The sequence below is a fragment of the Hemicordylus capensis genome, chromosome 1, assembly GCF_027244095.1.
Source record: "Hemicordylus capensis ecotype Gifberg chromosome 1, rHemCap1.1.pri, whole genome shotgun sequence".
In the NCBI taxonomy this organism is placed as follows: domain Eukaryota; kingdom Metazoa; phylum Chordata; class Lepidosauria; order Squamata; family Cordylidae; genus Hemicordylus; species Hemicordylus capensis.
The window spans coordinates 368817639-368831543 of record NC_069657.1 but is presented as its reverse complement, the minus strand read 5'-3'; the positions used below and the strand labels follow the sequence as shown (position 1 = coordinate 368831543).

Here is a 13905-nt window from a genome sequence, read left to right as displayed (position 1 = left end):
AGAACTCCCACATCATGGCTAATTTAGCTGCATGTTGTCCTGGATTTAGCTGTGACTGGAACGTTCTATTGGTTTCAACTGAACTTTGTCACAACTAGCCTCAGCTGGCTTGGGATCAAATAATTAAGTGTGCATATTAAGTCCCAAATCACTCAAGACCCTAAGAAAATGTGTGATCTCTGAAATAATATTATTACTTTATTATTATTTTTTCCTAGTTATACACCTAGTTTATACCCTGACAAAGGATTAGAAGAAAACTACTGCAGGAATCCTGATGATGACCAGAGAGGTCCCTGGTGCTACACGACAGATCCTGACACCAGATTTGATTTTTGCAACATCCCCGAATGTGAAGGTGCTGTTGTGCATCCCAGAATTTTATTTTTGCAAGCCAGTTATAATGAAGTACACAGGCTTTTAAAAAAAAGATGAAGAAATCTGTTTCCTCATCCATACTGCTGCGTAATTCATATATACATGGTACCAAATACTGTATTACACCCTTCAAAAAAGGATTATTATTGTCACCAACATCACTATTAGTGTGAGGTTTATTGTTGGGCTGTTTTGTAATAATCATTATGTTAATTGAATAGATAGCGATGGAAGGCTTTAATGTATTCCTAAGGACTTATTCATTTGACAGTGAATTGTCATGCAATTCATGACAATTGTCATGCCAATTGACAGTGTCATTGGCATGCGTGCCAGGTACTTCCTGTCCAATGAGAGGACGGGGCAGCAGGAAGGTACACTGCTGCCCCGCCAGACAGGTATAAAGTGCAGCGCCGGTGTGGGGAAAGCAGCAGGAGGGGTAAGAGCACCCTCCCCCAACCTTACAGGTATCCCAACCACCTTCGAGCTGCCTCCTGCTGGTTCCATGCACATCCCTAATGTATGTAGCCCCATTAACACCAAAAAGCATGCAAAAGTAATATCAGAACATGTTATTAAATAAAAATGATTGAATCGGGTAAATAATTAGGTAATGAAAGACTGAAATCTATCACCCATATACTCTGCAGAAGTGATAATGATTTTACTAGGATTACTTTGGAGCAAATTTGTTCAGAATAATCATATTTTATTGTTTTTTTATTATAATTATAATGGATGTTATCTGTTGGATGTGAGCTTGTTTTTTGTTTGATTTTGTTTTGCAAATACATTAATTCTTTTTATATGGTGACAGTGATCAGATGATAGAAATTAAGACAACAGCACTAAGACTCATAACAAAAGTAGATACAGTGGTCCCTCGACTTACGAACTACTCGACATAAGTATTTTTCGAGTTACAAACGGCAGTTTTAGATCCGGTTTTAGATGCGATTTTTTCGACTTACAAATTTTTAGATGGGGTTTCCTCGACTTACGAATTTTACATGCGGTTTCCTTGACTTGCCTGCCTGTTTATTCTTGAAAAGAAATGTTCCTGTGCAGTTTGCAAGCCTTACTGGGGGTCTGGGTCTTTTTTCTAGGCTCCGGAACGCATTAATCCGTTCCCAATGCATTCCTATGGGAAACCGCTTTTCGACTTACGAACTTTTCGACTTACAAATGTGCATTCGGAACGGATTAATTTCATAAGTAGAGGGACCACTGTATTCAGTTTAGCCACCAACTCTACCACATAAATTGATTTTAGTCCAAGGCTGTACAAGGATGTGCACATTGAACCTCCAGAGTACATAAGCTTGCTTTTGCAGTTCTAAATACTCAGAGGCGCTCTTATCCCTGGACTTCTGGGCTGGAGTCCAGGGCCTCCACAGCCCCTGGGGGCCACCAAATGCTCTTTAGTCTGTCCCAGGTGGTGTGGTCGCCTGGCTGAGCATGATGTTGCTTAATTTGCAGTGGGGGGTGGACTCCAAAGGCCTTTAGGTCCAGGCTCCAAAATTACCTAGGTGCACCTCTGTACCCAGTAGATATTCTGTCATCCTGCTAGTGAGCACCTCTGGGGCATCTGGCTGGCCAGTTACAGCTACAGCCACATATCCAACCAAAATATTTGACCAAAAGTCAAAAAACAACATTACAAAATGCAAGATAAAATATATGCAATACAGAAACTGATTTTTAAAAAACCAAACACCCCTAATAACACAAGTTAAAAATAAGATAGAGACAAATTTCAAAGGGTATTGTGCCCATATTTATGCACAATTAATAAAATGCATAGATTAATTTATAAACCTTATTGGATTAGCTCTGCAATGAGATTCAAGGTACCAGTCCTTATATAACTGGAGTCCTACATTTCCCAGTAGCTACAGCACTCTTATAGCCACCTAATGGCGCAGCGGGGAAGTAACTTGCCTAGGGAGCAAGAGGTTGCTGGTTTGAATCCCCGCTGGTATGTTTCCCAGACTATGGGAAACACCTGTATCAGGGAGCAGCGATATAGGAAGATGCTGAAAGGCATCATCTCATACTGCACAGGAGAAGGCAATGGTAAACCCCTCCTGTATTCTACCAAAGAAAACCACAGGGCTCTGTGGGCACCAGGAGTCAACACTGACTCGACAGCACAGCTCTACTTTACAGCACTCTTATAATGCAAGACTAGTACATATCATAGTGTACAACAAGCAGAATGCAGGTGGGATTAAGTCCTGCCATATTTTGCCAGCATGGCAGAGAATAAATCCCAAAAGACAAAGCTGCATGACTCAAAGACTTTTGCATTTACAGAACAGTGCATGCACTGCAGCGGAGAAAACTATGACGGCACTGTTGCTCAAACAGAATCTGGGCTACAGTGCCAGGCCTGGGCTTCTCAAGAACCTCATGCTCATGGATACATTCCTTCAAGGTAAGACACAAGTTATAACAAAGTACACCCAGGGGTGGCTTCCTCATGAGGCAAAGTGAAGCGATGGGCAGTGAATGCGCCATGGGGCAGCAAGTACAGGCACCCCACCCCAGCGCCCCACTGTAGGTGTTACCCTCTTGTTGGCATTGCATCCTCACTGCCCCACCCCTGCCCTTCTCACCATTCGCATCTCTCGCCTTATTTATTTATTTATTTGATTTATATACCGCCCTTCCAAAATGGCTCAGGGCGATTTACAATTAAAACAAACCACTAAAACAATAAAGAGCTAAAACAAATTAAAAACAATATAACAACAATTAACAATTTAAAAACATTTTAAAACAACAATTAAACAATTACAGTGATTAAAAGCCCCAAAATCGGGTTAGAATATTAAAACAGATTTAAAAACCCTGGGAAGCCAGGCCAAACAAATACATTTTAAGGGCTCTCCTGAAGGCTAATAGAGAATTCAAATTGCAGATTTCCGCAGAGAGTGCATTCCACAGCCCCGGAGCAGGTATAGAGAAGGCCCACCTCTGAGTTGCCACCAGACGAGCTGGTGGTAACTGGAGACGAACCTCCTCAGATGACCTTAATGTGTAGTGGGGATCACGCAAAAGAAGGCGCTCTCTAAGGTAACTCAGGCCTAAGCCGTTCAGGGCTTTAAAGGTAATAACCAGCACTTTGTATTTTGCCCAGAAACATATCGGCAGCCAGTGCAATTGTTTCAAAATAGGCGTAATATGGTCTCTCCAGGTTACCCCAGAGACCAATATGGCTGCCATATTCTGAACTAATTGAAGTGTCCGAACTATGTACAAAGGCAGCCCCACGTAGAGCGCATTGCAATAGTCAAGCCGGGAGGTTACCAGCTGATGCACCACTGTTTTGAGGTCATCCTCTCCGAGGAATGGGCACAGCTGTCGAATCAGCCGAAGCTGATAGAAAGTACTCCTGGCCATGGCCTCCACCTGAGAAACCAGGGTGAGGCCTGGGTCCAGGAGTACTCCCAAGCTGCGCACCTGTGCCTTCTCGGGGAGCATAACCCCATCCAGCACAGGGAGATCTAACTCACCCCTCAGATTCTGAGCCCCCACAATGAGCACCTCCGTCTTGCTTGGATTCAGCTTCAATTTGTTCTCCCACATCCAGCCCATTACTGCCTGTAGGCAAGCATTTAGAGAGTGAGTGCCATTTCCTGAAGATGAAAAGGAGAAGTAGATTTGGGTTTCATCAGCATACTGATAACACCCAGCACCAAATCTCCTGATGACCTCACCCAGCGGTTTAATGTAGATGTTAAAAAGCATTGGTGACAGAATGGAGCCCTGAGGGACTCCATATAACAGCTCCTGCTTTGAGGAGTGACTGTCACCAAACTCCACCATCTGGGATCTACCCAAGAGATAGGAAGGGAACCGCTGCAAAGCAGTGCCCCCTATTCCCAACTCCCCCAGGCGACCCAGAAGGATACCATGGTCGATGGTATCGAACGCCACTGAGAAATCCAAGAGGACCAACAGAGTCACACTCCCTCTGTCGATTCCCTGTAAAGGTCATCCATCAGGCCGACCAAGGCTGTCTCAACCCCATAGCCCGTTCTAAAGCCAGTTTGAAATGGGTCTAGATAATCAGTTTCCTCCCAAACCTCAGGACCCCTGTGTCACCCCTTCCCCCTTGCTCATCCTTTGAGGTGAACTGCAGCCATTGTTTGATGTTGTATATCATCAGCAAAGCAGCATGGAAGAGCTGCCATCTAGTCGTGTCGACTCCTCAACTCTGTTGCTGTGCATTTCAGGAGCAGGCAAAGTGGACAAGTTTGTTGCTGGAGAAAGGAAAGAGAGAGCGAGAGAGAGCATGCACCAGCAAGTGGGGCACCATTGGGTGGGGCAGGTGGTTTGTTGCCTTCCCCTCAAATGGTGTAAGGCAATAAGCCAGTGCTGAGTAAACTGATGGGTCTTCCCCACTGCTGATGAAGCAGAATGTGTGTAGGGGGGATCAGAGCACAAGAAATGTGCTCGGTTTGAGTTATTTGATGACCTCAAACAAAAATACTTTTTCATAATTATGTTATATTTTCACTGCACACAATTTAACAGAAATTTCTGCACAAGCCTCACAAAATGAGTGGAAACTGGGAAAGAGTCCTTTGACCTCTTTGTGTGGTGGGGGCACTCTCTATATGTAAACCACATGTTCAACATATATATAAAGCCACCCTAAGTCTTCGGCTCTTATTTTTTCCTTGAGGGGACAGCGGTCAGTTGGTAGATGCTTCAACTTTCCTATCTAATGTTCAGTTTCCCAGAAAAGAATCTGAAGATGAATTACTGCCGTAATCCTGATGGTGAGCCTCGACCTTGGTGTTTCACTGTCAGCCGAACTAAACGCTGGGAATTTTGTAACATTTCACGATGCTGTAAGTTTTACTGTTTTGGATTCTCCATTTCAAGGTAGCTGTCGAATGTTTGGTGTCATAATATAGTTTGTTTCCTTTGAACAATAGAAAGCTGAATTTTCATCAGGTAAGTAGAAGTTTAGAGACTGTCTTTTCCACTCTATTCTCCAGCATTCCTTAGTAGAATTCTCATTTTCAAAACAGTATCTCAAAGCAACTGATTCTTGATTGCAATACAGATGATATTCCAACTTCACATTTTCATTTCTGCTTTTTCGTTTCACAAATGGTGGCTGTGTTCTCAAGACCAGAATAATCACGGTTAAAGAGTTAACTTGGATTAATGAGCCCTGCACTCCCCATGGAGCATGTAGTGAGAAGCCAGAATTTCCAGGCAATCCTGGTTAAATTGCTGCAGTTCTGATCCTGGTTCTGATTCCAGTTAACAATCCCAGTTAAGTGCTGGCCATCCACAGTGATTTAACCTAGATTGCCCAGAAATTCTGAGTTACAACACACTCTTCAGGAATGTGTGAGGCTGGCCGATTGCAGTTAACTCTTTAACGGCGTTGCTCTGGCCATAAGAATGCAGCCAACATTTCACAAAATAAACATCGAACTGAGTCTTCATGTTATCTTGTGTAATATTTTTGCAGTCCACATAAAGGCCCAGTTCAGACATACAAGTTAACATACAAGTTAAGCATGGCTGAGATTTCAGTTCTTAACTCCAAATCGCACCGCAGACATTCACCAAACCATGCCCAGCCAAACTCCAGTTAAAGGAGAGGGGAGGCACATCCTTACTGCCTCTATGATTGGAGTTTGGAAGAGGCATGAAACCGCATCTATAGCTGAGTCAGCATTCCAGCATAACACTTTGGCAGTAAAACCTCAGTTGTCGGCAGCAAAACCTAGAGATAACCGAAGGTTCCAGTTGGAGTTTGGCGAGGCAAACCGGAGTTAGCTTTTGGCCCATAACCGCAGTTTCACACATTCAGGCGTACTACAGTTACAACCTTGGCCAGCTATAAATGTGGTTATCGTGTACATCTGAACTCAGCCAAAGTGAGAAATGATAACAGCCTTTCAAGAAAATCATCAATATGAAATTGATTCCTTGCTCCTTTATTGTGAGCTGAAATCTTGTGCATGTCTAAAATTTCCAAAGACTTATCATACCATTCTTTAAGGGATGATAGATGCCTATTCTTCATTTTAATGCTAGCTGCATTTTAACAGCTGTCAATAATACCCGTTCCTCCCTATTTTGGTATAATTTCTCTATCTAACTGGCTAAGAATAATGGCTGCAGGTTCGAGAGGAATAACATATCCTACACTTGATGTAATATATTCATACCCAATATCTTCTGACCTTGTGATATAGGGGGAGTATATTTTGGTCTCATAAAACTTGCAGTAGCTTTTTGGCAACCTCACATATACTGAATGGAAGATAGGAATGAATGTTCCAGTCAGGGCAGTTTAAAGCAGAGCTGTTTCCTCTTATGTGTTTTGCAGATAGTGATTTCATTTGCTTTCTCTTTTCTGATATAGCTACACCTCCCCCTGCCCCTAGCCCGGGTCATCAGTGTCTTGTAAGAGATGGACAGGATTATCGAGGCAACATTGCTGTCACAGAATCAGGACTCACGTGTCAATCCTGGGGTGCTCAAACACCCCATAATCATGCTAGAACTCCAGAGAACTACCCTTGCAAGTAAAATAAATTGATCTTTTGTCACATGGGCCTTTCAATTCTGATGTTAAATACTGTATTATCCCTGTTTAGACGGGGTGGGGGGAGGAACACTGTAGTGCTGTACAGTATTCTAAAGTGTGCCCAGAAGTCCCGTCTTTAGCACTAAAGCACCAGGAAGCCTCACCGTCCCTGTGCTCTTCATAGTTATAGTGTTTGTCTAAAGAGGCAAACGCCATGAGTGTGATGGCAGGCATTTCCATTATCGCAAGGCTGGGGATCCATGACACTTACAGTGTTTGCCTCTTCAGACAAACACTAGATCTGTGAAGACCATAGGGACGGTGAGGCTTCTCAGTGCACCAGCACTGGGGGTGGTGCTTTGGGGCACAGTCAGGGACACCCTCCTCAAGTACAGCTTCCCTCTCCCACCATCCTCTCCAGTCCGAACAGGGCTATTGTATGTGAGGTAATGAGTAAAACATACCAATTGAGAGGGCCAGCTTAATATCTGATTTCCAGCTTTCCTTCCTTGAAATGAGTGGCTGTGTGTGCATTTTACACAGCACATAATTAATCTATTAAATGCTTTGCCATGGGATATGGTGATGGCCACTAGCTTGGAGGGCTTTAAAATGAGCTTAGACAAATTCATGGAGGACAGGTCTATCAATGGCTACTAGTCTGGTGGCTATGGGCCACCTCAGCCTCAGAGACACGATGCCTCTCAATACCAGTTGCAGGGGAGCAACAGCAGGAGTGAGGTCATGCCCTCACCTCTTGCCTGTGGGCTCCTCAGAGCCAGCGTGGTGTAGTGGTTGGAGTGCTGGACTAGGACCGAGGAGACCCGAGTTCAAATATGAATTCAGCCAGGATACTTGCTGGGTGACTTTGGGCCAGTAACTTCTCACTCAGCCTAACCTACTTCACAGGGTTGCCGTGAGAAGAAACTTAAGTATGTAGTACACCGCTCTGGGCTCCTTGGAGGAAGAGCGGGATATTAAATGTAAAAAAATAAATAAAAATCTGGTGGGCCACTGTGTGAAACAGGATGCTGGACTAGATAGGCCTTGGGTTTGATCCAGCAGCGCTCTTCTTATGTTCTCATGTTCTTATGCGCAGTGGAGAGTGAAGCAAGCTTTCACACTTGAATTAGAGAATGAACTTGTGTAAACACAATCTCAGCTTTCAATCTAGTATCTCAGTGCTCAAGGGAGATAACATGTTGCAGTATGCTTTATGTCTTTCATGGCTCCCTTAAAAATTAGTGTGGAATGGTTGAGCTGATGTTCAAATTTCAAATAGAGAATTGTTTAGAAAATGCGTACCAGCTTTCATTTTGATCTTTGTCTTCAAGGAGGATACTGTATTGTCATATATTTGACCTGTTTTCACATATACCTCCTTCAAAACAGGTGCAGGGTTAGGGTAGTACATGAAGAATGCTGTAAATATATACCAAGTTTCATTCTGATATCTCAATCTACAAGGCCAATATTTCATTAACATGGATTTTACATCTTTCATGCTCCCCTTAAAAACAGGCATGCAAGTGTCAAGGAGGTATTCAAACATCAGTTATCTTTTGTGCTTATCTGTTTCAGGGCTTTAGATCGAAACTATTGTAGAAACCCTGATGGAGAGACTGCACCTTGGTGCTACACCACTGATCCTAATAAACGATGGGAATACTGCTCTATTCCTAAATGTGTTGATACATCAGCCACTACCGGTAAGAAAAATTGCTTGTGTGCATCTGTGATATAAGAGAGCCATAAGGTCTGCCTTGCAAAAACAGAAGTGACAACTCTGGTTGTAATATTTAGACTAAGTTTTAGCAAGTGGGCACTGGGGAGTAAGCAGGTGTGGTATAAATCTCCCTAACGGTGTTAGCCAGACCATACTTACCAGGAAGCAATCTTTTTGGACTGAGAAGGGCATACTTCATGAGACCTTCTGAAAGTTGGTTACATAAAAGCATTGAAACTACATTACCAATAAAAAATTAAAATAAAGCAGCAAACAAGTAAAGGAGAGAATTTAAAAGCTGGGTAAAATACACCAAGAAACCTGGGTGAATAAAAAAGGTCTTCATCTGTGCTGGAAGGAAAACAGAATTACACAAGGCAAATTTCCCTGGGGATAGCATTCCAAAGAAGGGTCAACATCAAAGTCACACCTTTTATTGGGTCACCAACCACCTCATCTCAGATGGTGAGGGACCAACAAAAAGGCTTCTGATGAAGATCTTACTGTTTGGGCAGGTTCGTATAAGAGGGGGCAGTCCCTGAGATACCCTGGTCCTAAGCCATTTAGGGATTTAAGTGTTAAAAACAAGACTTTGAATTGGGCCTGCAAATACACCAGGAGCCAGGACTACTGTTTTACGACTGGCAAAATATGTTGGGTCACATCCAGACAAATGAAGTGTTTGGCTCTTCAGGGACATATTTTTGGGGACACACTAGCCTCTATTATGGAAAGGTCCTTTGTGCCACTGAGGTCCTTTGGGTCTCTGAAGATATGCGTTGGTCTAGTAGTATCTCTGGATTGTAGGCCTTATCTTAAGGTAGGAGTGTAAGCCTACCTTAGGGTTTCGTTCACCTCCCAAGATTCAAACATTATGCTTTATGAGTGTACAGATATCTGTACACTCATACAACTGTTTGTGTGAACGACTGTACTTGCTTTCATTTTAAAAGTGAAACTGGGTACAGGTCCCTCAAATGAATGGTACAGATAGGAAATGTACTACTGCTGTACCTGTGTGCAACATAACATGTGAATAACTGTACCTGTGTACAAATCTGTACCTGTGTACATTGTATACTAATTGTACAAGTGTTGAATGTGTGAACAGGCCTAGAGAGTCACCAGCTAACAACACTCTGTCTTCTTGGAAATGAGCTTCTGTTTATTGGCCATCATCCAGTCCAATACTGATCCCAAGCACTGGCTCAGCAGTTCTACAGCATCATCTGAATCTGATGAAAAGGAGAAGGAGAGTTAGAGGTCATCACCATACTGATGACGCTGCACCCCAAATCCGCACTCAAGGGTTTCATATAGGTTGTTAAACAGCATCAGGGACAAAACAGAACCCTCTGGAACACCACTGTGTAACCACCATAGGGAAGAGCAGTTGTCCCCCAGGATCTACTTCTAGAACTAACCATCCAAATAGGAATGAAAATAATGTAGCACAGTGCCCACAGTCCGCATCTCAAATAGGCTATAGCTTATCCAGAAGAATATGATATCAAGAATTCCCAAGAGCTCCAGAAGAATTAGTACAGTTGCACCACTCTCTCACCTCTTCCCATGATAGTTCATCCATTAGGGTGACAAATGATCTTTCAGTGCCAAAACACAGTCATTGAAATGGATCCATAAAATCCATGAATAAGAGATGCTATAGGGTATCTGTAGACAAAAAAAAGTGCTGCTTAGTTTTTGGCTAATGTTTGCATTTGTGGTGGTGTTTTGTGTTTAATATAGATATGCCTCCTCTTATTTCTACGCGAACTCAGTTTGTTGAAGACTGCTATGAAGGCAATGGCACAACTTACCGGGGAACAATGGCATTTACCGTCTCAGGAAAGAAATGCCAACCATGGAGTTCTATGACACCACATCGTCACGCAAAGACCCCATCTGAATTCCCAAATGCGTACGTTTGCCTCAACCTTCATCACGTATTGTATGCAGTCATTTTCCATAGGGCTAGTTAATAGCTTAAAGTGGCATGAAGGCAATAGATAAGCTTCTCTTGGTAAGTGCCCCATATTTTGATGGAACTCTAGAGACAAACTTCTAACGGGAAGGGCTTCTTTTCTGTTAAATACAGATCATCTCCTCCTTGCTTAGATCTTTTATTTATCTTCGAGCTCAGATATAGCATAAGGAATGGGTTCTGCACCTGCGCAGGGACCTCACATGCTCATTGATTAGCTCCTCTTGACGCCCCACCCGCCTGCACATGCTGTGCTGAGTCCGTTAAAATTGGCGGTTGGGGCGCTTCCTTTCCAGTTTCTCTTTGGCCTCCTAAGCGATCACACCTCGTAGCTGTTGCTCCTCAAACTAGAAACTATTGGCTTGAAACTCGGATTTGGAATTGTTTACGCGTTACTCTGAACAGACTAACTAGTTGACAGATTGTTTGCCTTATCAGTTTGACCTTGGAATGGAATTTGGCGTTTGCTTATTCTGAACAGACAGGCTTGTGGAAAGATCATTTGCCTTCTTGTTTTGACTTGGAATGGATTTCGGACTGTGCTTGCTCTACGGACTACCTGGTTTGCTGAAAGATTTTTGAGCAATGGAGGTGAAGAAAACCTTCAAAAGATGAATAAAATGCCAAGCCAAACTGCCCTCAACAGACCACCATGACGCTTGTTTGCTGTGCCTAGGAGAGGAACATAATACCGCAACTTGTAAAGTTTGTTGTTCTTTCTCGAAACAAACTAGGCAGAATAGAGTGTTACGCCTCCGAGCAGCTTTGTATGATGAGGCCCTCTGCCCGCCGACGCCTCGGCCGAGTGCTTCGCCGGACTCCCCTTCGATGTTGGGCGCTCGATCGACATCGGACACTTGATCGGCATTGGGATCCCCAGAGCCGGGTAATGGTGGAACTGCACAACAGCAGTCTGAAACAGCGTTATCTAGTGCTACAAAGACTACAGAAACTGTTTTTAAGAAACCCAAAGAGGTTTCAAAGAAAGGAAAACACAAGGATTGAGATTGCCGTTTAAGAGAAGAAGCTAAGGGCTTGGATGCACAAAAGTTAAGAGCACATCGTACCCCTTCCCCAGTGTCTGCTCAAGCTTTTGATGGCAACTCGGACGAGTCTGCCTCGACCTCGACATTGGCTACGGCATCGACGGCTTGGAATCCGACTTCAACATCGACCACACAGACCTCGACATTGATGGCACAGACCCAGGGGTTAGCGACGACATAGACATCAACATTGGAGGTTCACATCCCTTTTTCGGCAACAACATTGACCTCGACGTTGATGTTGGCATCGGCGAAACAGCAAGCGTTCTCGATCCCGCCGTCAACGTTGAAAGTGCCTGAGCAAATTTTCAGTGGACCCTTGACGTCGACTATGACATCAAATGTAGCTACGGGGAGAAGGATCCCACAGCTACTGTCTCCAGCACGCACTCCTTTTCAGTCCCCTTCGACACCGAGGACACCAAGCTTAACCGTGCAGGATGGGGGACTTCGTGAACTACTAGACTCAACTTCGAGCACTCCTTCCAGGGGTTCCTGAGCATGGGACTGGATGAGGATCATGATGAAGGGGAACCAGTGAGGTTACCTAGAACCCCATCCTACTCACCTTTACGTGCCCAAGAATCGAATTTACATGTACCTGCTCCAACATTGGAACCCTCAGCCTTGAGTCAGCCTTCAGAGCTTTAGAGGATGACTACAACACAGCCTACCCACAGCCTACCCACAGCTGCGGTTTTCACCACACCTTGCCAGCAGACTATGCGGATTACCTGTGTTGGAAGACCCTGCAGGGACGCACGGCTATACAACCTGGGACACTATCTCAGGTACCCGTTACTCAGCTGCTACCAGAACCATCTCCTCAGCATCAACCAACAGTGATACGACCAGAGCCATTCATTCAGACACAACCTGAACCAGTCATTCAGACACATCCTGAACCAGTCATTCAGTCTCCACTACCAATTATTTCACCACAGCCACCAGTAGTGCAACCGCCACTGATTCAAACACCGGTTAGGCAAGTTTCGGAGAAACCTGGTGGAAAGAGAAGACGGAAGTCGACCCCTCCGCCCTCAGAGATGCCTTCCTCCCCAGGTGATGCTAGCGTAGAGGATGACTCTGGAGCAAGCTCAGAATCGGACAATGTCAGTCGACGGTCAGACCCCCCCTCGGATGTGCCGCCTAGGCTCTCTATTTTGCCAACAGAAGAGTTAAAGGCTTATCACGCCCTGATAAGAGACATAGCGGAGGCGTTAGGAATGGAGCTAAAATCTCCTGATGCAGATGTTGTGGACCCAGTGTACAATATGATGGAAAGGTCTAGAGCTTCTCACCCAGTTGCGCTCACTATAATTCCAGCAATCAGCAAAGCGGCTAAGATGGCATGGGAGGTCATAAATGTCATGACTCCAACTTCTAAGCGGTTAGAAAATCTATACAGGATCAGTGAGGAGGAAAATACTTACCTACTACGTCATCCAGTGCCCAACTCATTGGTCGTGGACTGCGCCTCTACATCCAAGGGTGGTCGCCGCCATACAACACCTGCAGATAAGGAGGGAAGAAAGATAGATGTCATGGGGAGAAAGGTTTATAATACGGCTAGTCTTGCAATTCGAGTTGCCAACTATGCGGCCTGCATGGCTTGGTATAACCACCTATTGTGGGATGCCCTATTGCAGGACTCCACTTCTATGACACCAGAAGAGTTCCAGTGGAAATTTAATGACACCTTTGAGAGGACCACTGCGGTGACAAGGCAGCAACTGAGTGCCTTCAAACATCTCGTGGAAACGGAGTCTCGTACTATGGTTACAGCAGTGGGCATGCGCAGGCATGCATGGCTCCATTCTGCTGCTCTCCAACCGGATATGAAGGACAGGGTGGAGTCTCTGTCATTTGATGGAAAGGGACTGTTCCATGATCATACAGACACTTCTATGGAGTCTTGAAAGAAATCAAAATTTACAGCATGTACTTTTATGGCACTCTCCATACTACATCTAAGCCAGTACTACATCTAAGAATCGATCTTATTCTCGGCAGAGGCCCAATAGATTTCAGGACAGGAAGGACTACAAAAGGCAATACCATCCCTATCAGCGCAATAGAGTGTATAACCAAAAAACTAAGGAAAAGCGACATGACAACATGATAAGGACGCTTCCAAACAGGGCTTTTGATGGGACTGTTCGCTCACTGAACAACCTTGTGAAACCTTACAACCAAACTGTTGGTC

The 13905-nt window shown here is 44.3% G+C and overlaps 1 protein-coding gene across 3 annotated transcripts in view; it reads left to right on the top strand.

Moving 5' to 3' along the window:
• Window positions 1-13905, top strand: part of PLG (plasminogen) — a 99148-nt gene that overhangs the window by 52470 nt on the left and 32773 nt on the right. For all 3 annotated transcript variants that reach the window (XM_053295080.1, XM_053295074.1, XM_053295064.1), the window contains exons 5-10: window positions 219-358; window positions 2695-2815; window positions 5122-5240; window positions 6779-6941; window positions 8525-8652; window positions 10419-10590. In XM_053295080.1, coding sequence (XP_053151055.1) covers window positions 219-358; window positions 2695-2815; window positions 5122-5240; window positions 6779-6941; window positions 8525-8652; window positions 10419-10590 — 843 coding nt within the window. The remainder of the gene's footprint in view (window positions 1-218; window positions 359-2694; window positions 2816-5121; window positions 5241-6778; window positions 6942-8524; window positions 8653-10418; window positions 10591-13905) is intronic.